Source organism: Sinocyclocheilus grahami, unplaced genomic scaffold (assembly GCF_001515645.1).
Source record: "Sinocyclocheilus grahami isolate Dianchi unplaced genomic scaffold, SAMN03320097.WGS_v1.1 scaffold178.1, whole genome shotgun sequence".
NCBI lineage: Eukaryota > Metazoa > Chordata > Actinopteri > Cypriniformes > Cyprinidae > Sinocyclocheilus > Sinocyclocheilus grahami.
In genome coordinates this window covers 2,466,051-2,492,599 of record NW_015505357.1, presented here as the reverse complement: position 1 = coordinate 2,492,599, position 26,549 = coordinate 2,466,051, and the positions used below count along the sequence as shown (strand labels likewise).

Sequence of the window (26,549 nt, the reverse complement as noted above, 5' to 3'; positions counted from 1 at the left end):
CCAGTAAAATATGGAGTGCCACAAGGATCTGTCCTAGGTCCTCTGCTATTTTCGATATACATGTTGCCACTTGGTAATATTATTAGGAAATACGGGATTAGTTTCCACTGTTATGCCGATGATACTCAACTATATATCTCAACAAGACCAGATGAAACTTCTAAATTATCTAAGCTAAGAGTGTGTTAAAAATGTAAAAGGCTGGATGACCAATAATTATCTCCTATTAAATTCAGATAAGACCGAGATATTACTTACTGGACCAAAAACAGTACACAGAATCTCGTAGATTACAATTTGTTTGTTACAAGTTACTTCCTCTACTTCCTCCTGTTCCTCTACAGTCAAAAATTTGGGTGTTATATTAGACAGCAACTTGTCTTTTCAAAATCATATTTCCCACAAAAACAGCATTCTTCCATCTTAGAAACATTGCCAAGTTACGGAACACGTTACTTGTTTCTGATGCAGAAAAGCTAGTTCATGCATTCATGACCTCTAGACTGGACTATTGTAATGCACTGCTAGGTGGTTGCCCTGCATCTTCAATAAACAAGCTACAGATAGTCCAAAATGCAGTGGCTAGAGTCCTTACCAGGTTGAGGAAATATGATCATATTACCCCAATTTTACATTCTCTGCACTGGCTACCTATAAAGTTCCGTACTCTGGACTCTTGGTAGTACCTAGAATAGCAAAGTCCAGTAAAGTAGGTAGTGCTTTTTCACATTTGGCTCCCAAACTCTGGAATAGCCTTCCTGATAAATGTTCGGGGATCAGACACACTCTCTCTGTTTAAATCTAGATTAAAGACACATCTCTTTAGCCAAGCATTCACATAATGTATCTCATTACCTTGTACTTCAGTTACATCTGATCAAATGCACATTTTCATTCTTTTGCTTGGGTTGAACACATCATCTTTTGCTTAGTTGGAACAGCAGCTATGCTAATTTTTCTCCATTACCTTCTCTGTTTCTGCCATCCCGTGATTGGCATCCCGTGTTAACTATGAATTACACAAGCTTCAGTCTGGATCCAGCCCTTACAAAGACCTGAGATGACCGAACACCTGAGAAGAGATGATGCCAACCCCCCAGAGGACCTCAGACTGCATTGAACTGCTTGATTTTTACCGTACATTTCTGCCATATGGACATCAACTTGAGATAGTCACCACTGATAAGCTATTACTAAATATAATGTAGAAACTTGAATTTTCTATAAAGCTGCTTTGCAACGATTTGCATTGTGAAAAGAGCTATACAAATAAACTTGAATTGAATTGAACATGGAAGGTCAAGTCAAGTGCACTGCATTATGGGACACAAAATCTCACATATTGTGCTCTGTGCATTCAATGCATAAGAAAATTGTCATACGGTGCACAGTATACAGTATACGTGGCAGAAAAAGTGTGCTACCCAACATATCAAGAATGTCCATGCGGGTACATCAGAGAGAGAGAGAGAGTGAGCGGATGCTACCTCATAGCACAGATCAAACGCTGAACCCTGCTGTGAAGATCGTCTTCCTCCTGGAATGGCCGCCACAGCCATGCAAACAAGACCCAAGCCGAGAGCGCACACACACACACACACACACACACACACACACACACACACACACACACACACACACACACACACACACACACACTTTGCAAAGACTCATGTATTGCATAATGTTAAATGCGCTTACACACTGCCCTTAAACACTGATCAAAACTAAGATTCCCCACCTCACTCTTTCTCTCTATAATGAGCTAAATCCTAAAAGCAATTATGGATCCGTTGGAATGATCTCTGCTGAGCAACTGCTGGATCACTGATATTAAACCAGCCTTTGACATCAAAGGAGTTCAGCCAATCAGATCATCTCCAGGATTAGTGTTCTCCATGGGCCAAGGAGATTAGTCCTCCTAAATCTGACAGCAAACTTTATGCTCTCCTCTTTTTCTGTCTCCTCCCAGTTTCAGGGTTCCACCTAACTGGCCAATGAGAGATGTCGTCTAATGCCAGACAGATGCCAGACAGATGCTGTTTGCCTTTATAGTCTAAACCAGCAGATTTAGTGCTGCCTCATATGCTCTTGCTTTGTCTATTCTCACTCATTTTTTTCTCCTTTCAATCACATGGTGTGCAGCAGCTGCTGGTAATTAGAGGAACTTTGGCAAATCACACTATTCTGAACTGAGGTAAGAATAAAGAGAGACATCTCGCATACTAAGAGCAGAATAATGTTGCTCTACAAAAAAACGTTTCTAGTGTAAACAAAAAATCCTTCAAACAAGGCAAGTACAATAAATAATTACACTGCCATTCAAACGTTTGGGGTCAGTCTTTTTTTATTTTTCAAGAAATTAATTGATATATTTATTCAGCAAGGCCACATTAATTGATTCATTGATTAATTGCTGTACTTTTAAACTTTTTATTAAAAAATAAAAATGCATCACGGTTTCTACAAGCATATTAAGCAGTACAACTGTTTTCAACATTGATAATAATAAGAAAAATTTAAGCACCAAATCAGCGTATTAAAATGATTTCTGAGGGATCATGTGACACTGGAGACTGAAGAAATGGCTGCTTTAAAATAATTTACATTTTAAAACATATTAAACCAGAACACAGTTATTTTAACTTGTAATAATATTTCACAATATTACTGTTTTTATTGTATTTTTGATCAAATAAATGCAGCTTTGGTGAACATAAGAAACTTCTTTCAAAAATCTTACCGATACCAAACTTTTGAATGGTAGTGAAAACATCTAATGACTGAAATGAGACTGGACCATCTTTCAGTGCTAAAAACTTCAAATCAAAATTTTCCTACAAATTTGTAACTTGTAAATATAACTTCATTAAATGTATTAATAAAAAAAAATGCAGTGCTTATTTTTTTAAAAATGACTTATTATAGATTGTATAGATTGACACATTCACATAAGTCTGAGATATTTGCCTTATGCAAAATTGATGTTGCTTTAAAGATGTTTTTAAAGAATGATTTCTTCTTAAACCATCTGCTTTGGTGCTTTAATGATCTCAGAAAAACTATTTAAAAACCTTTAAGTGTGTGCACAAAATAGAAAAACAGTGCAGTGAGGAGAGGCTAAAAGACTAATGAAACCATTGTAGTAGGTGTCTCTCTGTAGAGAGCAATCTCTCTCTCTCTCTCTGTCTGTCGCTCTATCAAATGTGGAAGGACTGACTCCATAGGGGCCGTGAGGAGTGAGAAATGAGCAAATATGAGTGTGGAGCTGGAATTAGAACGAGTGAGAGATGTTAATTTCATTAAGAGAACACTGACTGTGAAAAAGCACTCGCCATGGGGAGGGAGGAATACAAGCACACATGGAGAGAAAGAGAAAATGAGAGAATCTGATATATAGCATGGTATATTGAATGATTACTATATTGATATACCATGATATTTATGGTATATCTTCCTTTAAAAATATGCAGCTTAAATATTATGCTACAATACAATTATAAAATAAAATAAAAATAAAAATCATTAAAAAGTATAAATAGATATTGAATACATTTGAAAATAAAAAATATTTATCAAATAATTAATTTCAAAGAATACCATGTCACATGTTAACAAAACAATGTAATAGCATGGTACTTTTAGTTCTTTTTGCTAGTGAATTAATAAATACATAAGCTTGTCTGCACAGCACAGCATGGTATGTTTGAGATTCGAATGGCATCTTTATTACATGAGCTTTAATACAGCAGAAAGCCCCAGAGGACTGATGGAGGAATGTAATCCTGCCGCGATAACGGCATGCCGACGAAAAAAACAGCCCCATGCTGAACAGAGACGCACAAATACCGCTCACTTCGCCAATTATTTGTCCCTGTCCTGTCGGGAGTCATGTAAATTACTTTAAGTGCACTTTTCCAAGGGAGGTACGCCCGCCATTACTGTAATGATGGCAGCGGAGGGTTTACACACCCCTACAGAGTCAGGACGCGAGAGAGAAGACAACAGCACAAAACCACTAAGAGATGACGAACACAGTAATGTCAGCTGCCTGTTGTTCTGGAAACGTTCGATTCAATATTTAAAAGCATACAAGCATCTGAGGATTCAGCATTCAGTGAGACATTACCATCTGGATGCAGTTGCACTAGTCCACCACCAGAGAGCAAACGACCTCTGTGCCATCCGAGCACCACTGGGCCTTTACATATGATTATTCCTAGACTTTTCTCCACATGATTTAAGTTTTGGAGATTGTGGTCTTCAAATACATGACAAATCGTTTGTTATTTACTATTAACTGTGTGTGTAAATATTAAGAAGGAACTTACATGTTATGCAGAACACACCAGCCACAGTGTGGATCTCCAGAGCTCAGACACTCTCCACACGTGCCATACTGCTCACAGGACTCGATCGGCACCCGTGTGACCTGCAGAACAAAGAAACAACAGACTGAGCATATTCAATAAGCACAAACTCCATTAATCCATTTGATGGATATATGATACTAAAGTGACATTTGAAAATCATAGATTCCTAAGCCACTTCGTTGAGACTATGATGGACCAGAAGGAGGGGAGAGAAAGGTGAACAAAGTGACACAGGAATGAGATGAATCCCAGTATTTAGGATAAATTATACTAGTCAAAAGTAAAATGATGATTTCCACTTTTATAGTGATATATAGTTATGGAAAAAATGATGAGATGACATGGCAAATGAGAGAACAGTTTGAGAAACTGAGGTCAATTTCTTCCTGAAAGCATGATAATACACCTCAAAATGAAAATTCAGTCATCATTTACTTAAGAAGATAAGACTGTTTCAGTCCCCACTGACTTTGATCGTCTGGACAAAAATACAATGGAAGTCAACTGGAACGGTTTAGTTACCAGCATTCCTCAGAATATCTTTATTTTGCGTTCCACTAAAAAAAGAAAGTCATACAGGTATGTAACAACATGAGCGTGAGTATATGACAACAGAATTTGTATTTTTTGGGTGAACTGTCCTTATAAGTAGAAATGGAGACACAATGCCCTTGAGAAATAATTTCCATTATATCTCCATTTCATCTCATTGCTGTCTTTGAGAAAGACTGAAATCTCATTTTCAATGATTTTTGTCAATGGCTCTCCAAATGTGTGTGTGTATTGTGTATTGAATATGAACTCGTCCTTCCTTTGAAATGCATAAGTCAAAGACAAACATGAGAGTGTTCAGTGGTAAAACCTGTACTGTGTGTGTGTGTGTGTGCTAACAGAAACAGACAGAACAGAGGAAACAGGACACAAGCAGCTGTGCTACTGCCACTAAGAGGAATAGCATCGACACAGTGCTCTTTTGTGTCGCCCAGTGCACCTGTCCAACTAGGTATGAACACACACACACACACACACACCTGCTCAGACATACAGGAAATATGTATACAGTATCTGTATCTGACCTAAGATCTATATATATTTGTATAACACTGTATAAACTGCTTGTAATTGATAGTTACAACACACGTTTACTTACATCAGCTACGGTATCTAAATATCTAAATGTGGATATACTATAGACATCTATAATGTTTTTAAAAACAGCTGATTTTTAATAATATAGATTAGCTCATACCCATATACTAATAGTAATATTTCTGCACTTGTACAATCATAATAGTATATATTATATAATAATATATCATAATACATTATATAATAATAATAATAGTATCATTATTATTTATAATAATTATATAGTAATTGATCATTATTATTATCATCATCATCAATTATTTAACAATAACAAGAATATTTACAACAAAAACTACTACTACTACTATTATTGTTGTTGTTTTAAATATTGTTATTTGTTAAATAATTGTTATAATTAAATTATTTAATAATACTAATATAAACAACAACAAACATTATTCATAATTTAAAACCTTTAACCATAAAAATTTAAAAATTAATGTTTACACAAATGAGGATTTCCCCAGATGTCCCAAAATGGAGGATTTGTTTGATTTACACTTTTACACTTCTAGTCATAAATTTGACGTCAAAGTATAGTTAAGTAGGTACACACACACACACACACACACACACACACACACTCACTCGCACACACACACACAGGTTTGTTTTTATGGTTTATGGGGACTCTCCATAGGCGTAATGGTTTTTATACTGTACAAACCGTATTTTCTATTGCCCTACACCAACCCTACCCCTAAACCTACCCCTCACACACACTCAGACACATACTCAAATAATGGTGATTGTGTCAAGTTTGTTTCCAGAATGAGACTCAATTCACTGACCATTATAAGAAGCAAACATGTCACTCCTCAAAACTCAACAAGCAGCGTGTCTCTGGCAAACAGTCTGAACATATGCTCTCTCTCACACACACACCTAGACAATCAAACACTACTGTAATACCTCAGAGATGAGAGCTAACCAGATACACACTCACAAATGATCACTGCAACAGACTAGAGACTTGCTTTGCCTGCTGACCCACAAAGCCCCTATCCACTCCACTCGCACAGCCTTCTGCTGCCCACTTGGCATGCTGGGATAGCGTCGCTGTGATGACCGGGCCACAGCGCTGTGATTTGTGCCTGCACTTGTAATATCTCTTTTATCTATTCATGTATTTTCAGGGGTTTACTTTCATTGCCAGCGCTGGAGTCTGTGATGTCCTCCCTTGTCGCTGAGGGGATTTTTTGGGTGCACCTGCATCCTATTAACACACACAAGCAGAACAGGATAGTGTGAAGTCATTGAGGATTTGGGGAAAAATAAAAATTTTGACTAAAATGAATGGATGGTTAAATTTGGTCAGGTGTGTTACAGAGAAATAACTATGTGTATGCATAATATGTGTGTGTGTGTGTGTGTGTGTGTGTGTGTATTATATATAATTAAATACAATGAGACTTTACCTCAAGAACATGTGAGTAAATTTATTTTTAAAATATATGGTTGGACTAATTTTATTATAAAGCATCTCAAAATGTTACACCTTGTCATTAAAATTAATTATGAAAGATGTCTTACAGTATTTAGGGTTATGTTTGTATCAGATACAAATAAAATAAAAATAAAAATAGTAAGAAAGTTTGACCAATATGACCAATGTGCCAGTTAGTATTCAGTATTTGGGCACAGCATCAAGCTTTTTGACGGTTACCGGCATTGTGTTTTCTTTATTCTGACATTCGTGATGGGGTCAAAGGGTAGGATGAAGTGAGAGACCGTTTTAAGATGGATGAGTGGGCACACAGTGTGCGTTTAGTGAGAGGGGTGGAGAAACACGCAGGGTTCCCACTGTGCGTGTGTGTGTGCTGTATGGCCATGTTAAATGTCATTAGTGTGTGAGCGGTGGGGTCTGACGGGGGTGGCCATCCACCTGTCCCTGCGACACACAGCCGCAGTGGCTCCAAAACAAAGATACGCATTCAACCTCCCGCTACCAGCGTTGTTTCCACCGACACACGGCTGTGATCACAAAGGCATGCACAGTTGTGTTTATACATACGGTGTGACTTCATGGCAAAAACAGAGAGGTGTCCCACAAGGATCCATCCTGTTCCCTTTTTCATTTTCACCCAGCTTCCCCTTGCTCGTTTCTCTTTATTTTTCGCTCGCTCGTTGCCCCAGGACAAACAGGTGGTCAAAAGTAATGAGTCCAGCACATCAGCGCTGCCGCCCAGCCTGATGACAAACAAGCCCACCAGGGGCTCCGCTCACAAAGCAACACCGGCCATACGACGCTGGTTCAACATGGCAATAAGTCTCAATGTTACACAACACTGACTTAGAGCCAGACCAACAATCCAACAACATTAGATTCACAGATACCAGATGATGCCGTCTTGATGCCAACGGTCACCAAATGCCGGTTCTGGAGTAACACTAACTAGATTTGCTATATTTTATGAAGAAAATGTAAGCCTGCACAAAATGCAAGGGTGTTTTTATAGTTGCCAGGGCATTACTATGCGGATGCTAAGGTGTTCTGAGTGGTTGCTGGTGCATTTTGAAGTATTTAAAAAGAGCCTACCGCCAAGTCTCTTTGATATTCTGGCCCCTAGATATGGCTCGTGTTTCTTCTTGAATTCATTTTTCACCAATTTTATCATTAGTCAAATAAAAATCAAATGTTTCATTACACACCAAATATTTTTTATATAATTCTTTAAAAATAAAATAAAATAAACAATTAATTTATTTATATATATATATATATATATATATATATATATATACTGTATATATATATATATATATATAAAATAATAAAATATAAAATGAATAACTATATGTTTAACTATATCAAATGAAAAAACAGTCAGCAACTACACTGATTAGTCAGTTTTGTGTGTTTGATTCAGTAAAAAGAACCGGTTCATAAGAGTCATTGAATCATATACTACACTGGTCATGCTGTCTGTTTTTGAATTTTTATTTTTTTTAGTAGTAAATAAATATTGAACGTATTTTTCCTGTGAGTGGTCTGACAGCCTAAAAACATTCCTCCAAAAAACATTTGAATGCACCACAAACGCCAATAATCTCCACTTGCACTTGTGAACTTAAAGTATTAATAACAGCCAATTGGCTTAAAAGACAACTGTAGTTAGATTAGCGAGGAATTCTGGGTTCAGCCCAAACTCATGGTAGGACAGGGTGCTCGCCAACTCCTAATTTCCTCTTGAGCTCGGTAATTCTTCCACAGCTTAAAACGCTTCCAGGATGCTATCTGCTAATCTCTATCTGGCTTGAATTCGATATTTTCCACTCACTCTGATGCAGGCCAAGAATCGCCTGGAGACAGGACATTTAGAAGAAAAGAAGACGGAGTTGGCACCGAATTCATGTCTTATTCACAAACAACACTCCTCAAATCAAGCTTGTAACCTCCAAAGAACCTCTGCTGCTGTAATCCAGACCCAAGACGTTATAATTACAACCGAACGGATGATTTTAGACCTGTGCTTGGGATCAGCATGGAGAGTACAGTATGCTAGGGGAGCTGGGAGCTGGACCATGAGAATAAATGCTCACAATTAGCTCTCTTTTCCATAGTCCTCCGAACACCCTCGCTGTCACATGCACCTGTCTGATGAATGGAGAACCATTAGAGAGTAAACAAGAGCGAGAATGAGAGCAAGAGTGATACAGAATGAAAGAAAGCTGCAGGTCTGAGGTAAATGATTAAGAGCAGAAACATGTGGAGAGAAGGATGTAGAGCGATATATCCAAGGGGTTAGAAGGAGAATGAAAATATGAGGGCAAACCGAGGGTAAGGGAAATCCTGTTCTTGTGTAGCCAGACTTGACTATCAGCATACACTCTGATCAACATTACAGTTTGTTCTGGCCAAGAACTTCTTACTTAGACAGGAAAAAAAACTGTCTGAACAATATGCAAATTGACCAATTTTTGGCATGATGTTACAGTTTACAATATAATGGATTTTGGACTAAAGAACAGGAGTTATTTCATCAAAAATGTCTTGCAACTCAGACTAGAGAGAGTGTTTATTGTTGTTGAGGAACATCAGAAAATATAATGAATGTATCTAGGAAATCTTATTTACTGGATGATAAGTAGAATAACTGTCCCATAAACCTTCAAATTAGGCAAACTTTACAAGTTATAAGTTTGACTCCAAAATCTCGGCTGCTTTCTCATTGCAATAGTAACAATCACACTGAACAAAACATTTCGTATGTATTTCGTATGTTTTGTCAAAAATACGACCATCTACACCGTTCAAATGTTTGGGGTCAGAGAATTTTTTATTAAAAGTAAAATGTGATCAAAAATGAATGCAAAAATATTTACAATTTTAAGCGTTAAAATTAAGCAAACATATTAAGCGGCAAAAACTGTCATCAGCATTGGCAATCATAAGAACCATGTTAATAACTGAAGTAACAAATAATAACTGAACACAAATCAGCATTTTAGACTGATTTCTGAAGGATCATGTGATACTGAAGACTCGAGTGGTTGAAAATTCAGCTTAACTATCAGAAATAAATTACATTTTAACATATATTAAAAAATTGTAATTGTAATTTTTCACAAAATTACTGATTTTACTGTACTTTCGAAATAAATGCAGACAAAAAAAAAACACCCCATTCTTCTGAACACTGGTGTATACAGATAATGACTCTGTGGGATATCTGTCAGTACTGAAAACTGAGAAGTCCAGGAGCTTATTCCTCCTACAAATTCCTCATTCCTGCTGCCTTGGAACTGTAAATAAGTTTTAATCAAAATAAACACAGACTGAAAAAAATCTGCGCACACTGACTCCCTAAAAAAAGTTTTTTTGTTTTTTTTTTGTAATGCAGTACACAACAGATTGCCCAATTAAGAGTTGGCTTATCGTCTGAGCTGAAACTCAAGAAATCCAGAAGCCTCTCATGTACAAATTCTGTATCCAGATGTTCACGCACACTCAAAACGTTCACCAAATCCACATCGTGGTTGCCATAGCAACCAGTCCCGGCATTGACTCACCACCCCTCTCCTGGAGTGAGCCGTAAACAGCTGGTACCGCTGGGACACGCTGCCACCTACACACACAGGCACACACACACACACACACACATTAATTTTTAATGTGAGATACTGAACGCTGCACCCACAGCAATGAGACCCATCGATCACGTCCCTTCAGACACAGAGACACACACACACACACACACACACACACACACACAGAGTGCAATAATCTCACTGACACATAAATCCATCGGCACTCACCGAAAATCAGGAAAACAGCATGCTTGTGTGTATATGTATGCGCCTATGTGTGATTCATTATCCACCTACAATTACACATCATACGTATCTGTTAAATATGTACAGGAAATTAACAAAAACACTTTCATAAATATTTAAAGACCATGAATTGACTCGATGAGTGTTTTTTAATTTATTTTTTAAAATATTTTGACATATTTCCTTTTGAAACTACAAGTTTGGTCGGGACAGATCACATCTGAAGGATTTCTAAAGGATCATGTGACACTGAAGACTGTATCAGTGATTGCCATCACAAGAATAAATTGCATTAAAAAAAATATTGAAATATAAAATATTTATTTTAAACTTAAATATTTCAGAATATTACCGTATTTTTAATCAAATAAATTAAGCCTTTTTGAACATAAGAGACTTCGGTTAGAAACATTCTTTAAAAAAACGTACCGACGTATGATAAAAGTGAATTTTATTAATTTTATCAGTGTTTAGGAGTACAGTAGCATATAGCAAGTTTTAAAGCTATAAACTCTAATTTAGATTTCTTCATGGGGTCTTTTTAGATTTAGACAGTCAATTTACACAAGTCAAGTCTCTCTCTCACACACACACACACACCTCCGTCCTAAGGACAAATTCTCTAGTGATAAGTTCATGCTTGGCTAAGCTGAGGGCAACAATTGACTGACTCTTATCCATTCAGTGCAGTGTCTCTGTGGAGTCAAGCGGCCCACAAACTCTCAGACATGAGGCTAATCTGACCCCTCGAATCCCAGCAGAGATACAGGACAACACAGTCATTTACACACACACATCTGCACAGATATACACACTCCAATCAATGAAGAAAGATGCTTCTCACAGCCAGATTGTGTATACAGAGGCTAATGGAGTCGTGCTAACCAGCCAAACCTTGACCCTTTGATTCCGAAGCACAGATCGTCTCTACGGTGGTCGCTCTCAGAAATCCACATTACGTATTCAGCAAACCCACTCAAACTGGAGCGCAATAAAACATTCACACATGTGAAGTGTAAGTTACTACACACACATACACAATCGCTCTGTTTGCACAACTCTCCCAGCCCTATTCACTCGCATCTCGCTAACGCTCACGAATGCATGAGTATGTGTGTGTGTGGGTTGAAAACTCAATCAAAGCATTCTTGATTGCGTGAGGCCTCTCAGCAAGACTCCAACGTACTGTAGGAGAATGATGGCATGATAGAGTGAGCGAGAGAGTTGATGCGCTTCTCAAAGTACATGAAGACAATGGCTGAAGCAAGCATCACTATTTTAACTGCTTATTTTTAGTGTTAGCGATTTGAACAAATCCCTAATACTAAAATATTAAACTTCAATGTGTAACTTGTCCTGCACTGTGCTATGAACATGAATGATACTGTACCTTAAATTGTATGGTTTATTAAAGAGACATGTGCTATTACTTTCTTGGTGACTGGAATTATGATTTTAAGCTATAACTGACAAAAAAGCCCACATATTTGAGAATCAAACCCATAATATTGACATTGCTAGCACTATGCACCATCAACTGAGCTACCAGCTAATTTACATTAATAGAGGGATCTAAGTCATATTAAGGCCATATTAAGGTACCAGTATATTAGTGCCCATTCAGTGTTCACATGTCTCATGGGAATTAAAAAAAGTCTTTGTATAAGAGTTATAAGCAGTGAACCAAACCAATTAGCTATGAGGTGAATCAGAACATGCAAACTTTGATTTGAAGAAAAAAGTATTTGAAAATCGGACAAAAAAAAAGTCAAAAGGTACAAGACTGTGACAGCTTTAACAAGAAAAGGACGCTGAGAATGACAGGCACTGCGAATGACAATCAAATTTAAAAACAACAGCTAAATATACACTGATTTAGAGAAACAATACATTTGACTTTTTTTTTTTGTTGCAAGAAAGGAATATTACGAATACTAACACTTTTGTTTGAGAGCATAAGGAAACTGACTGTGATTGGTGGAGATTTATTTGTGGAATCAAGAGGTATGTAGTATTTTACCAAGAATTCTGCTTCAAAAAAGCCATCAGAAACATATAACCATCATATACCATCAATTAACAACCTCATAGCTCATAGTAGGTCTGTATTTAAATTAAAATTAAAATTTTATTTTAAAAGTGATTTGTCAAAATCAGTTCCCAGAAAATGCAAAAAATTAATCAGATTTTTAATTCCGGAACCCACGTGTTGCACTCTATAGTCCTCTACCACCTAGCAATCACCTAAAAAACACGCTAAGAAACATTCAGATTATCACAGCAATGCACTAACAAGCACCCTAGCATCATGCTGGAGATCTGCACAGAAAGGCACTAACTTTTTCATCAGAAAATACAAGAAACATGTTTTAAGAATAAAATCTAGACACAGCAGAATAGCACAACTGATTAGGAACTATATTAAAGGCAAAGGCGCAGCATGTGTGCTCATGAGGTGACCTTTGAAATCCCTCTCCACTCCGAACTTAAATGTCATATGGAGTTTTTACTGTCTGACAGAAAAATCCACATAAATCAAAATGAGACAACCTCCTAGCTAGCTAGCTAACAATATTACATTGCAATAAAACAACTAACCGCCTGATCAAAGGAAGCATTAGCTTAGCCTTAGACTGTTTCCGGAACACAAAAGATTTCAAAATGCATTAGATAGTTGTTAGCCGAAAATCGATGGTCATTTCTGAGTGAGGCATCCTGTCTGATTGTGTTTTAGATGAAATGTGAGGGCTCTTAACCTTCGTGTTTGAACAGAGCTCTGAGCCTCCTCAGCGAACCGTTTCTTTCCCATCAGAGCTATTTGTGTAACGGATTTGGCCTGAACGTGTAGATTTAGTTCGACTGAAGCATCTCGATGCTTTGGCACCAGAGGGGCTATGCAAGACTGCTATAAAAGGCTTCTGAAAGCTTCTACTATAGTAAATCTCAGTCAACATACAGGCACGACTTCCGTGAGGGACTACGTTTCTAATCGCACATCGGAAAGCCAACACACAGTGGGTCTCACAGTGCAGCTGCGTCACAGAACTCATGCTAAGTTGGAAACGTACAGTGAGTATACACACCTAGAAAAGTAGTCCTACCTCAAAAAAATGATTCAGTCAGCTTTACAACTCAGGTAACACATTTTTTAATTGAATGTCTGTGTTTAAAGGGGTCATACAATGTGATTTCAAGTTCTCCTTTGTCTTTGGAGTGTTACAAGCTGTTTGCACATATATAAGATAAGTTGCAAAGACTAAAGTATCAAACCCAAAAAATATATTCTTTATAAAAGTTAAGACTCGTCCACGCCTTCCTAAAATACCTAATTTAAACACGCCCCCATACTGTATATCTACTTGACTGTGTTGAAAGATTTGCATAACACCGCCCAAATGTTTACGCAAAGAAATGCGGTGTAACTTTTATTCTCGCTGTAGTATTGTTGCCGCCACTGCCATGTCATGGAGATGCTGTGTGTCTCCAAATATGGTAAGGGGTGTAACATTTCCATCACACGCTTGAGGTATTCAGCCAATCACAACGCACTGGATAGCTGGCCAATCAAGAGCACACCGCGCTTTTCAGAACAATGAGCTTTGTAAAAATGTACGCGTTTCAGAAAGGCGGGGCAGAGAGGAGGAACAATAATGTACGGTATGTGGAAAATAATGTGCTTTTTTTTTTACCTTAAACCTCATAACACATTGCTTTACACCAAATACACCAAATAATGTTATTTTTAGCATCGTCATATGACCCCTTTAAGGTTTAGCTGGCTAGCATTTGGCTTACTACAGTCACAACTTACAATTTAAACAATTTATAGAGACAAAAACACCTTTATTAAACAGATGGTTCACTGAAAAATGAACATTCTGTCACCATTTACTTATGGTGTTTATACTTATACTTATTTGGAACAACTTGAGGTTGAGTAAATGATGACATTATTTTTTTGGTTGAATTATCCCTTTTAATGCATTTTAACAACAGTTGTAGAAAGTCAGATTTCACACAAAAAACTCCACACACTTTCAGGAAACGGGGCAGAGTTTACAGGAAACGCACGTGGGCTGTAAAAGGGTTAGCGAGACAGACAGCGAGAGAGACAAAGAAAGATTGGAATAATAGAGAGGTAGACTGGACCTGAGATACGGAGCTGGAAACTGCAGCCAGTCGATAGAGAGTGAGTACATCAATAATGTATGACTGAAATCCTCTCACAGAGGACGATGAGAAGAGGGGCCATATATGTGTGTGTGTTTTTGCCACATTATTCAACCATATTTCATGGCTCGCATGGGCATATATACAAAATCTCTGTCAGAGCTGACAAAATAGTGATCCACACTGCCTCACCTGACAACAGTGGTAACCGCATACTGTGACACTAATGAGAGGAAGATGCACAGGCGGCCCACGTTTGCCTCTTCGTGGAGTGCGGCACCCGGGCGCAGCTGCCGGCCGTGCTCGGAGCCCCCTCGGGGAGATGCCAGTAAAGCCCTGTAACCTGTCTGTCCGTCAGCCTGTCAATTAGCCCCTGACACCTCCTCTACAATGTGCCAGGCGGGCACAGGTCTTGAACTTCTTCTATCAGTCTCTAAGGTGGGGGGCTTTAGCTCATGGTTCCGGTCAAAACCCAACTGTCAGATAAGCTAACTGACGGGACCTACAAAAGTGATTAGCAGCCATATGCCTCCTGCCCCATCTAACACCATATTCACACACACAGAACAATACTTTAGGAATCAAACAGAATATTGTTAGTGCACACTGAAAAAAACCCAGCTTCTTAAAAATATATATATTTTTTCCCTAGTATTTGTTAGAATATTTTAATATAACATTTTTATAAAGTAATTATTTGTAGTATATTCAGACACAATACTTTAAACATATCATTAGCACACTTTCAATAATACCAGATACACTTTAAATTTTTTTTGCCTTTTTCTAGTATTTTTAAATCTATATTATGTATATAATTATGTATTATCCATTTTTTGTGTAGATCTATCTATGTCAAGTCAAGTCAAGTCACCTTTATTTATATAGCGCTTTTAACAATACAGATTGTGACAAAGCAACTGAACAGCATTAATTAGGAAAATAGTGTCAATAATGCAAATCTAGATCTATCTATCTATCTAGACTTTATATAATGTTGTATTATATAAAGTAATACTTTAAATACCACACACACACAATTATTAAATCATACATAACATTTAAATATAAAATCTATTTATATCCAATAGGACACAAAACTATATTTTAAACATAATATTAATGCATTTTAAAAAATAGCTTTTTTCTAGTATTTATTTATTTTTATTTAATTATTTTCTTATTCGTTTGTTTTAGTTTGTATGTTATTTTTGATAGTAATTAAAATGATATATTTGACCACATATGGTAAAATCCTCACTATTAAATTTGAATTACTTTACAAAAAAGAATTAAATATCACAGAGATTCAAATAGAGAGAAATTGATTCAGAATCATAATTGTTTTTAATTTGTATCTAAAAAAACAATCAAAAATCAGAATGAAAATGTTATCTAACATTTTCACCTGCAATTTTTGCTGATGAGATTACCATTGATTGTGCTGGACAAAGATGGAGAGGCTTTAATACAACACAATAGCGGCTAGTATTAAAGCCAGATCCCAGAGCAGCAGTACGGTGGCCTCTAAACTGATAATTCAGTTCGAACTGACAGCAGGCAGAGGCTGAGCTACTGTCTGAGGAGTGAATAATTCAGCTGTCAAAGCTCAGAGCAACAGGCTGAGGGCTGCGTCTCCCTCACACACACACACACACACACACACATGTGTGCAAGCAGTGGTGTATATCAGCAGGGGAGATGATAGGGGCTTTATTGATATCAAGAAAGCAGCCAGACAATAGGTCGCTCTGACCCGGGGCTGTATAATAATCCAGGTTTGATTATGTGAAATTAGAGAGTGAGAATGTCAAAGTGAGAGTGCGACTGCATGAGGGCTTCTTTTGTTTGCGGAAGACAAAAGACATCAAAATTCCACTCCTGATTTCAGCACAAACCGTGTGTTTGTTGTGTGCATGTCGTGGTTTATGCCCCTTCCTCCTGGCTCTTTGTTTGCCAATCGCCCCTCTCCGCATTTGTGGAAATCTCTAGCATGTGTGTTTGTGTGTTGCATGCGTGTGTATATACAGATGGCGGTTTTGGCTGCACCCCACTGCTCTCTTGGCTGCTCTGCAGGCGTACGCTCAGCGTGATTGGCTGGCCAAGGTTTGGGGAGAAGGGGGGAAACACCGTGATGGCTCAGGTGGCCCAGTCTGGTTCCAGTCGTATCATAAACAATCCTCTTCCACTCAGCCGTGAGCTCACTGCGGACCTGCGAATAAACCAATTTAGCAGAACCGCATGGACGCAACTGATGCCCCATCCTCCGATTCACTCAACAGATCATGAGATGGTGATATGATAGAGACATGTCCCAATTTCTTTCCCTCCTCCAGGACAGCTAAGGAGGAGGTAGATGAGCTCTAGTGAAGGAACCCTAAAACACCACCGCAAGAAATAATGGGCCCTCGCTTTGTAGAAAAACGTGAAAGCAAACACACGCTGTTCCATTTGCCTCATTTAATCCAGCCGCTCTGACAGTACCCTTCTGCGACGCTGTCGAAGAGGAAGTCATGGAAATATTCCGGTAATGAGCCTCGGCTGTCTTTGGGGCTCATTTTGTACATCCAGTCAGCACAGCGAGAGGCAAATGTGGCTCATTTTTATTTGACTGGATGGATCTGCACCAATCACCTTAAGCTTATTTGAGCGTGGGGCTTATAGCTAATACGAAACGTATTTCTTTATCTTATGGTTTTAGCATACAGTTTGCTTGTATTCGGTACTTACTGCCTGTCATTCTCTATGCCTGGTCCTTCAAAACAAACTTCTGAGACGAATCTCATTCAATTATTTTGGTGCCCTTCAAAAAATGTCACTAAATATTCAAGATTTGGGAGAATCAAATGTAAAACTACAAAAACTGGTATTTAAAAAGCACCATATAATTTACTTAAACCTTATTATTATTATTTTTTTTACAATAATGTTATCTATTTAAAAAATGTAATTATTTCAGAAGTAAAATTGTGTCTTATTTTTCTTACCACACTGGAAATTTCTGTTTCCTGTTTTAATCATAATTATAATCATAAATTGTGCTAGACTTGTGCTTAGAAAAGATTTTTTGTAAATGAGGTAAGATAAAAAGTTAAAAATTAAAAAAGTTACTAGCAAAAATACATATTCTAAATAAATAAATAAATAAATAATCATGTATTCATTAATTTTACTTATTAAAAAACATTATTATTATTATTATTAATAATAAATTATATTGATTAAATACGTAATACATTAATAATAAGAAGAACAATAACAACAATTATTATTATTATTATTGTTGTTGTTGATTTTCTTTATTATTAATAATAATACATTATACATAAATTAATTAATATTATTATTATTTTTATTTATTTATTTATTATTATTGCCAAAAATATGGAGAAATATGGAGGTCCCAGGGTCTTAAACACCATCCCAGGATCTAAAATCATAAATTACCAACCCCTCTAAACCAGTCTTGTGCCTGGTGCACACCTGCAATGAAAAATAATACTTCATAAGCCTCAAAAATCCTTCCAGGTCCGGGGGCAATCTTCATTCAATCCTTTATGATATTTCCTTCCCAACATCCATCACTGTCTCTGGCGTGTAGCGCCCACCAGTGTGCCTCCTGCTCCCTGTTGAGTTCTGTCAGCATTGTGCCAGCGCACCACTCGAGACTGACATCCATCACTCGCTCGGTGGAGGCAACATACGCTTGCTGCATTAGTATTATAAGCGTGATGCTAATGCACGGCGCATCACACACACTAAACAGATATAATTGAAGACAGCGCTTCTGTCAATAACCTACACATCTAACTCTGGAAAGCAGGTCATGGAGCGGAGATGGGAAACCTGACGATGCGAAACCCGGCCTTATTAAGTGAGTCCGAGAGCATAGGAGTATTATTAACATATCAAAGGTCGCTAACGGAAGGTGTGTGGTGGCATTAGCTCATAAGAAACCGAGCGTATGTCTCCCTCAAGACTAAATGACATAAACATGAAGCGAGCAAGATGCATCCATCAGTTCGGCTAGTGCTGACAGCTCTCTCAAAATGATCTTCACAGGAGGACAGATGCAGGGCCGCTAGATTGATTCTTTTCACTGTTGGCCGGCAACGCCGCGGTTGGACAGAGAGCAGAGCCGCTCTTCCGACACATGCGGTACCCCGAAAAGGCAGAACCTGCCACTACCGCTGTGTAACCCAGGAAAACAATCACCTCACGCCGTGCAGGGAGTTTACGGTTGCATCTGAGCCATTAGCAACCCAGACAAAGAGCATATGCAGCTCTGGCAGGGACCGCCTTGGTGGGATGGCAGGCGGGGGTGGGCTTCACCCCGGACTCGGCCGGGACTGGCAGCTAAACCTGCAGAGGTGCTCGGAGGGAGGGAGCGCTTGATCTACAGGGGGGCTTCATTTACAGCATCTCGCCACAAAACAAGAGGAGGAGCGCTGGACCCACTGCGACATTCAGCAGGGATACATTGACAGGATCTGTCTGGAAGCACGCAGACACAGTGGGAGAGGTACACTCATCTCCTTTATGGGCTGGCACAGCCTGAGACTCCACTCAAATTCGGGCAGATGTAATCGATAAAAGAAGGACAGGGGTTTTGTTATTCCGGTATCTGCTAAGCCAAAGCTTGTACTCGATTAATGAGATGTATCTCGGAATCGCTGCCAGGCACCAGAGCAAGCCAAATGAGGATGGAAATACAAAGAACCTGTTTTATAAGAGAGATGGAAATGGTGAAGTCAACAGCTTCTGTAACAGGACGAGTCCATTATGAATTAGCCAAGATGCTAACAATCATATTATCTTGGTAGCCAACAACAAATTTATTATACTCTATAAATATATATTTATAGATGTACTAGAAATGCATTAGCAAAAAAAAGGGACGTACAAAAAAAATCGGTTATATCTTTGTATTCTTAATCTTTATATTGGGCCAGTTTTACTAACAGCTTGCTCCAGCGCAAACCGTCTTTTGAATTTAAAATAGTACTGTCAGGCTTTACTAATTTACGAATTACCACTAAAAAGGTGTGGACACAGTTATTTTTGCGCCTGACCTTATTGAATAAGCATTTGTAGGAGTTTCCTTTTCAGACGCAAAATTTATGGGAGGAGAGTATTCAAATGAATCACGCAATGAGATTTACTAACGTTTGCGCTCGTCAAATTACTGGTATTTGCACCATCATTTAACACCCCAAAAAGCGAATCTTAAACTATTTTGCACTTGAAATGGCTGCATTTGTTGTTGATGGGAAGAGGCAGCGTGGAGAACAGAGAGCACGTGGTAGAAGGGAGAGGATTTTTTCCACACGTATTAATTTATTTGGAATGCCAGAAGAACACATTATCCGAACATATCATTTGCCAAGCCATGTTATTTTTAATTTGCTTCAGGAAATAAAAGATGACTTGGAACCCTCAACTAGGAGTCATGCAATACCAGGTATATCAAAACTTCTTGCATCCCTTCATTTTTTGGCCTCCAGTTCTTTTCAGCGTACTGTGGCTTCTTAATTCTTTATTTGCGACTACACTAATTTGTGCTGCGCTTGGTATATTGCGTTGGTTATGTAAATGAGATGTAGCGTCTGTGTTCTTTAATTTGCACGTTGTCAGTAAAACACCAGCCAAAATTTCCACGTCTATTGGGACTGTTTTGGAATTGTGCTCTCGCGCTAATTTGCTCTGATTAGAAAAACTGGCCCTAGATCTTCTAAAACGAGGCAATAGTTGTGCACAAATCAACAATTAGCATATATACATACAGTAATGTGAAACATAAAACGAAAATTTATCGACCTGTAAACTAAAAATGAAAAAAACTTAAACAAAAACATAAAACGAAAATATATAAACCTGTTTCTAATAAGAGATGGATGCTGTAGTAAATAGCTATTATTATCAGTTAGTCAAGAAGCTAACAATCATATTATCTCTGTAGCCGACAGCAAATTTATTATACTCTATAAATATAGATGTACTACAATAGCATTAGCGAAACAAAGTGGGATGTACAAAGAAATCAGCCATAAATTATTTTCCTAAAATAAAGCAAAAGTTGTAGACAAATAAAAAATTAGCATAGTGTAAAATGTAAACAAAGTCATCCCGCTCTCCCAACACTCAATATGGTGGCTCTAGAAACTGAAGTCCTGCCTTGAAGTTAAAAAATCAAATAAGTCAATAATGAAGTCAAATAAGGAGGGAAATATAACAACCTGTTTTTAAAGACAGATGGAAATGTCGTAATAAATAGCTACACATATCGGTTAGCCAAGAAGCTACCCTGTTGAAAAAAACAGCATATGCTGGTTAGGTATGTTTTGAAGCTGGGATGCTGGTTTAAGCTGGTCCTTTGCTGGTTTATGCTGGTCCTTTGCTGGTTTAAACTGGTCCTTTGCTGGTTTAAGCTGGTCCTTTGCTGGTTTAAGATGGTCCTTTGCTGGTTTATGCTGGTCCTTTTGCTGGTTTATGCTGGTCATGTGCATTCAAATAAACATTAGTATAATAAACTCATAAAACCATACAAAAGTGCATCTAAACAACAAAACTACCCCTAAAAGCATTAACTAATGTTCTTTGCCTTCAGGTTCCCTCAAATCCCTCGGAAAAAAGACGCCTTGAGATATTTAGAGAAAGATACAGTTGTTGTGTTCCGCCACGCCGACAGGGAACGAAGTCATTTTTGCATGTTCTGTCTCTTAGACAGAGAGAGACACACAGCACTGCCTTCGTCAATTAGACAGCTAGCGCTAATGATAACATGCTAGCAGCATTTCTTGACAGAACTGAGCCTGATTACTTGAACTGGAAGTCACTTCTCAATGAGACTCCTTTTTGTTTAATTAGGCTTGTAAATAATTATTGCAATTAAAGCCTGCAATTAGGAGACTGAAGCGGCACTATCAGTGATGTGATGGATGCCAGGGAGACCCCTTGGTGTGGTGGGGCGCGCACAAAAGCTACGACATTATGCAGTCATGCGCTGACAGCTAGAATGACTGTTGATATGCTAGAACATTTTAATTGCAGATGGTATTATCTTGCCATCTTCACGTCTGATCCCTGAGACAACAACACAGTCGTTTGAAAGTCGCAGAAAAGTTCCTGTACACAACCGTGTAAGTTTCAGCGATTCTGGGGGAAAATAACAAGCTGGTTTCAGTCATCTCTCCTAAAGTTCCTTCAGAGAAATACAAACAGACACAAGTAATACAGTACATGATGTCCTTCTAGGATATAAGCATTTAAAATTGAGAATTTTAAGACACATGGAAGGTCTCTTTCTTGTCTTGCTTTAATTGCTCTTTCAAGCTCTGGAAACTTGAATGTGATCGTTATGTTTAGTATTTGAATATTAACAGATGCTTCTAAAACTCAAAAAATCTAATGCAAAGGAGAAATTCGATAATTTTGAGATCTCTAGATAGATGTTTTGCTTAGACGTTTCTCTTTCAGTGCTCTTAAAAACTTGATTGTGATCCTTAGAAAGGTTTCATTTACCTATCATCTATGTTTCAAGTACTTCTAAAACTCCTTAAAGGGGTCCTATTATGCTTTTTCACTTTTTCAACTTAAGTTAGTCTGTAATGTTGCTGTTTGAGCATAAAAAAGATCTACAAAGTTACAAAGCTCAAAGTCCACTTCAAAAGGAGATATTATATTTAACAGAAATCACTTTTCAAAAACTACAACGAACGACTCGTTTGGACTACAACGCATATTTTCCGGGATTTGGGATATCACAAATATCGACGAATGGGACGAGAACTGGTTGAGCTGCACTAGAGAAGGCAACGAGTGTTATCACTGACGGAGACATGCTAGCTTTCCCAAGGCAGACGAACTTAGAGTGGATACAATCATCCAGGTTTAAATCGCGCTCGAATTTATTTGATTTTGACACAAAATTTACACTGAAGCTCGCAGGCGGCTATGGTAAGGGGCATGATATTTCCCGACCAGGCGCCGAGTGGTGCCAATCACAACACACACTGGCCCAGCTAACCAATCACAGCACATTTCGTATTTCAGAAGGCGGGCCTTCATTTGATACAGGAACTATTTGAGCCGTTCATGCCAGACTGGGGAGAGAGGTGTTGTAATAATGTAAAATATGTGAAAAATAATGTGTTTTTCGAACAACCTAGTATGAGAGCCTGTTCTAGTACACCCCCAAAACAAAATCAAGACTTTGTAAAAGAGCATAATAGGACTCCTTTAAGAGAGAAAAAAAGACAGAAATGTGATAATTCTGAGATGTAAGGACTTAAAACTGAGAAAGTAGTATGAAATGCATGAGAGATCTCTTTCTCGTCTTGCTTTAAAATCTAGGAAGATTTATTTCTCAGAAGTCGCTTTTTGAAAGCTATAGTGACTCAATTGTTGACAAAGTTGACATTTAAATAAAACATTGCAGACAATCATAATTGACCTATCAGTTTTGATACATTTGTATCTGATCTCATGTTACATTTGACTAATTTTTTTTATTTCTCCTAAGTTGATTTTAGTCGAAATTAATCACTGAGCTATGAATAAGAAAACAAAAATGGTCCTCTAGAGCTGAAGACAAGACAAAACCATACTATCAGCTTTGACTCCTTATATCCGAAAAGCTTCATAGGTCTCATTTGCATCTGTCTCAGATTGCATCTCTTAAAAACTCTTAGAGGTAATAAAACATAAATAAATTAGACACTCCTGAAATAGGAGTCAAAACAGTTTGCTTTAATTTCAATTGATCGCTGAGGTTGCTCTTTCATAGATCATTTGAACTTTTCCAGCACTCTTTTTTTTTTACCATGTTTTTCACAAAGCAGCAGGGAACGTGTTCAGCCACTCATCACCGCTAATGCTTGTCAAGCCATTTTACACTATCGACATTTCTCATTGGGTGGTCCGACTCGAGATTGATGCACAACAGAAAGATTGCAAAGTCGAATGTACCCTCTTACCTCTGCCGCTCTCTGCTTACTAGCCATGTTATCCTGCGCCCCCACAGAGCCACCGCTCTCTTAACAAGGCACTCAACGACCCCTAAACAAGCCACGCAAGCAGATCTCAGGTATCCACCACCTCATTTGAGACTATTAAATCAACACCGCACTGAAAGCCCCCTAGAGGCCTGTGAGACAGTGACAAGCATTCAGCAGGTACAAACAGCGCCGCTAGCGCCAGCCCTCGACTAATAACACCCATCGTGACACTGGCTTGTCTCCATACGCTGTACTAAATCTAGCACTAGCCTGACGGGTCAGAGGCCGGCGTAGGGTGCAACCAGGTTGTTTACTAACAAGAACAAAGACCTTTCACCTAAAGAGCCCAAATTCTCAGCTGAACAACAGGCAGTGATATTTCACCGTGCCGCAGAGCAAATTATTTATTGACAGCACAGCTGCCGCTGGGGGCTGGGACGAAGGGTAAGAGAAAGCACCTTCAAGGCGATGCGTATTTTAATTAAACACTTGATAGGGGCCGACAACAGTTTGCTATCAAATAATGAGGTTAGGACTGGCCAATGGTTCCTGTGCACCAAACCTGATTAGTGCAAATCCTCGCTTAAGTCAATTAGCGATGCATTAATGCGAAAGGAAAGGATGCATTTCGTGCTCCACCCCAAGGTTTCGTTCTAGTCTCAAAGGTGAATCTTGCAATGGTGACCATATACAATTGACCTTTAGGTTGACCCTGGCAGTTTGATACACCGCGCCAGGTCAGCTGATGAACTGAAGACCGCAATCGTAAAGCCTTTAGGTGTCCAGAGAGAGTGTGAGATTGGAACCAGCTTTCAGGTGAATGAGTCTGCTAAATAGCTTCATCAATATGGCTGGACGCGGGATGTATCGACAGGGGCATTTATCCTGATTTGTCCCTCTGTCAATAGCAAGTGAAGCCATCACGTTGACACTCAAACGTGCACCCTATCATTCGAATTGATTCTCCCCACCTGTACTTTCTCTCGTGCAAGCAGTGACCCCCTAAAAATCTTAAATAACAAGCAATATCGTGTCAATCAGCTCTGCCATTGTGCTAGTAAGATAGTATAGTAAGCCGTGATGGCTAATCAAGAAGAATGATTGACAAAAGCAAAATGCACATGCTAGCAGCTCATCATTGTTCGTTTAATGGCCTGCAGATGTCTGGTAGTCGTAAAGACCTCTGTGTGGCCTCAACGACCTTTTGTTATCATGTGTCACAGACTAGCATTGTACAAGCCCTGTCGTCCATATAAACACAAGGGCTGATTTCACAAAGTGGAAAGTGGAAATCACCTATAAAATATATTTTAGAGAATCTGAATTTGTATAAAAGTAATAACTATATATACATATATATAAACAGTGAGATTACCAGTCTTTAAATTTTTACTTCTATCATGGTGAAACAACAGTTTGATTACAATATTAAAACAAAAAGATTTTGGTAACAATTAATAATTAACTAACGATAAACAACATTTTTACAGCATTAATTAATCTAGGCTAATCTATCATATTTCATACACAGTGATAATTCAAAATGCTTTAATAAAGAGAAAGAAAACTACAAGACAGGTAAAACATTTTAAATTCATTAAACAGAAAATACAAAAGAAAATATACATTTTGGAAAATATTAGTGCTGTCAAACGATTAATCATGATTATTTGCATCCAAAATAAAAGTTTGCATTTACATCATATATGTGTGTGCATTGTGTATATTTATTATGTATATATATACACAGTACACACACATATATTATGTAAACACAAACTTTTATTTTGGATGCGATTAATCGTTTGACAACACTAGAAAATATACATGTTTATGATTAATTCAGGTTTCTACATAATACACTGTTTATTTATATAACTTGACATGTTATTATATGTCTACTGTGATGTAAACAGAGATATGCGATACCTACTTTGGATAAGCTGGACTGCTCCAATTTCTTATGAATACAATGGATCTCATTTCTCATTCGTTATGCTTAAAAAATTACGATTTTCATTCTTCCCCGTCAATTACCATGGCAGCTACAGTTAATCTAAGTCTTTGTCTAGGGCAGCATGAATGACAGTGATTGGTGGATAAAGGGGAGACGTAGGTCATTGGTCAAGACCCTCTCCTTGTTCCCATTTTTTAGCAAGAGCAGCTGCACTTTCACAAGGTGACCAGGGGTCATGAAAATGCTAGGGGGCATCTGAGGCAGAGAAGGCACTTTTTTATTTTCAAATTTGCCTGAACTTTGGGCACAATTCCTCAGTCTAGCTCGTTGTTAGTCAAGCTTGCTGTACAGACTACAGAAAAACTGAATTCCAGGCTCCAGGCCTCTTCCTGTGCATTGTGTATGAGAATCAAAAGCTGAGTGCGTGCACTTCTGTTAAGTGAATATTAATGCTGCTTTGTTCTCATTAATCACATCCTCTGCTCTGTTGATTTCCTGTTAGCCCTTTCATCATATACACCCCCATCCCCCTAACCAGGCTACAGTCACCCAAACGCTGACATCCAGACACATGCGCACACTTTTACAGAACGCCACACACACTGAGAAACCAGTGGCTGTCGGCCA

At 38.1% G+C, this 26,549-nt stretch overlaps 1 protein-coding gene across 1 annotated transcript in view; it reads right to left on the bottom strand.

The window, feature by feature from the left end:
- plxna2 (plexin A2) overlaps window positions 1-26,549 on the bottom strand; it is a 223,271-nt gene that overhangs the window by 97,099 nt on the left and 99,623 nt on the right. The window contains exon 6 of the mRNA XM_016283942.1: window positions 4,332-4,432. Coding sequence (XP_016139428.1) covers window positions 4,332-4,432 — 101 coding nt within the window. The remainder of the gene's footprint in view (window positions 1-4,331; window positions 4,433-26,549) is intronic.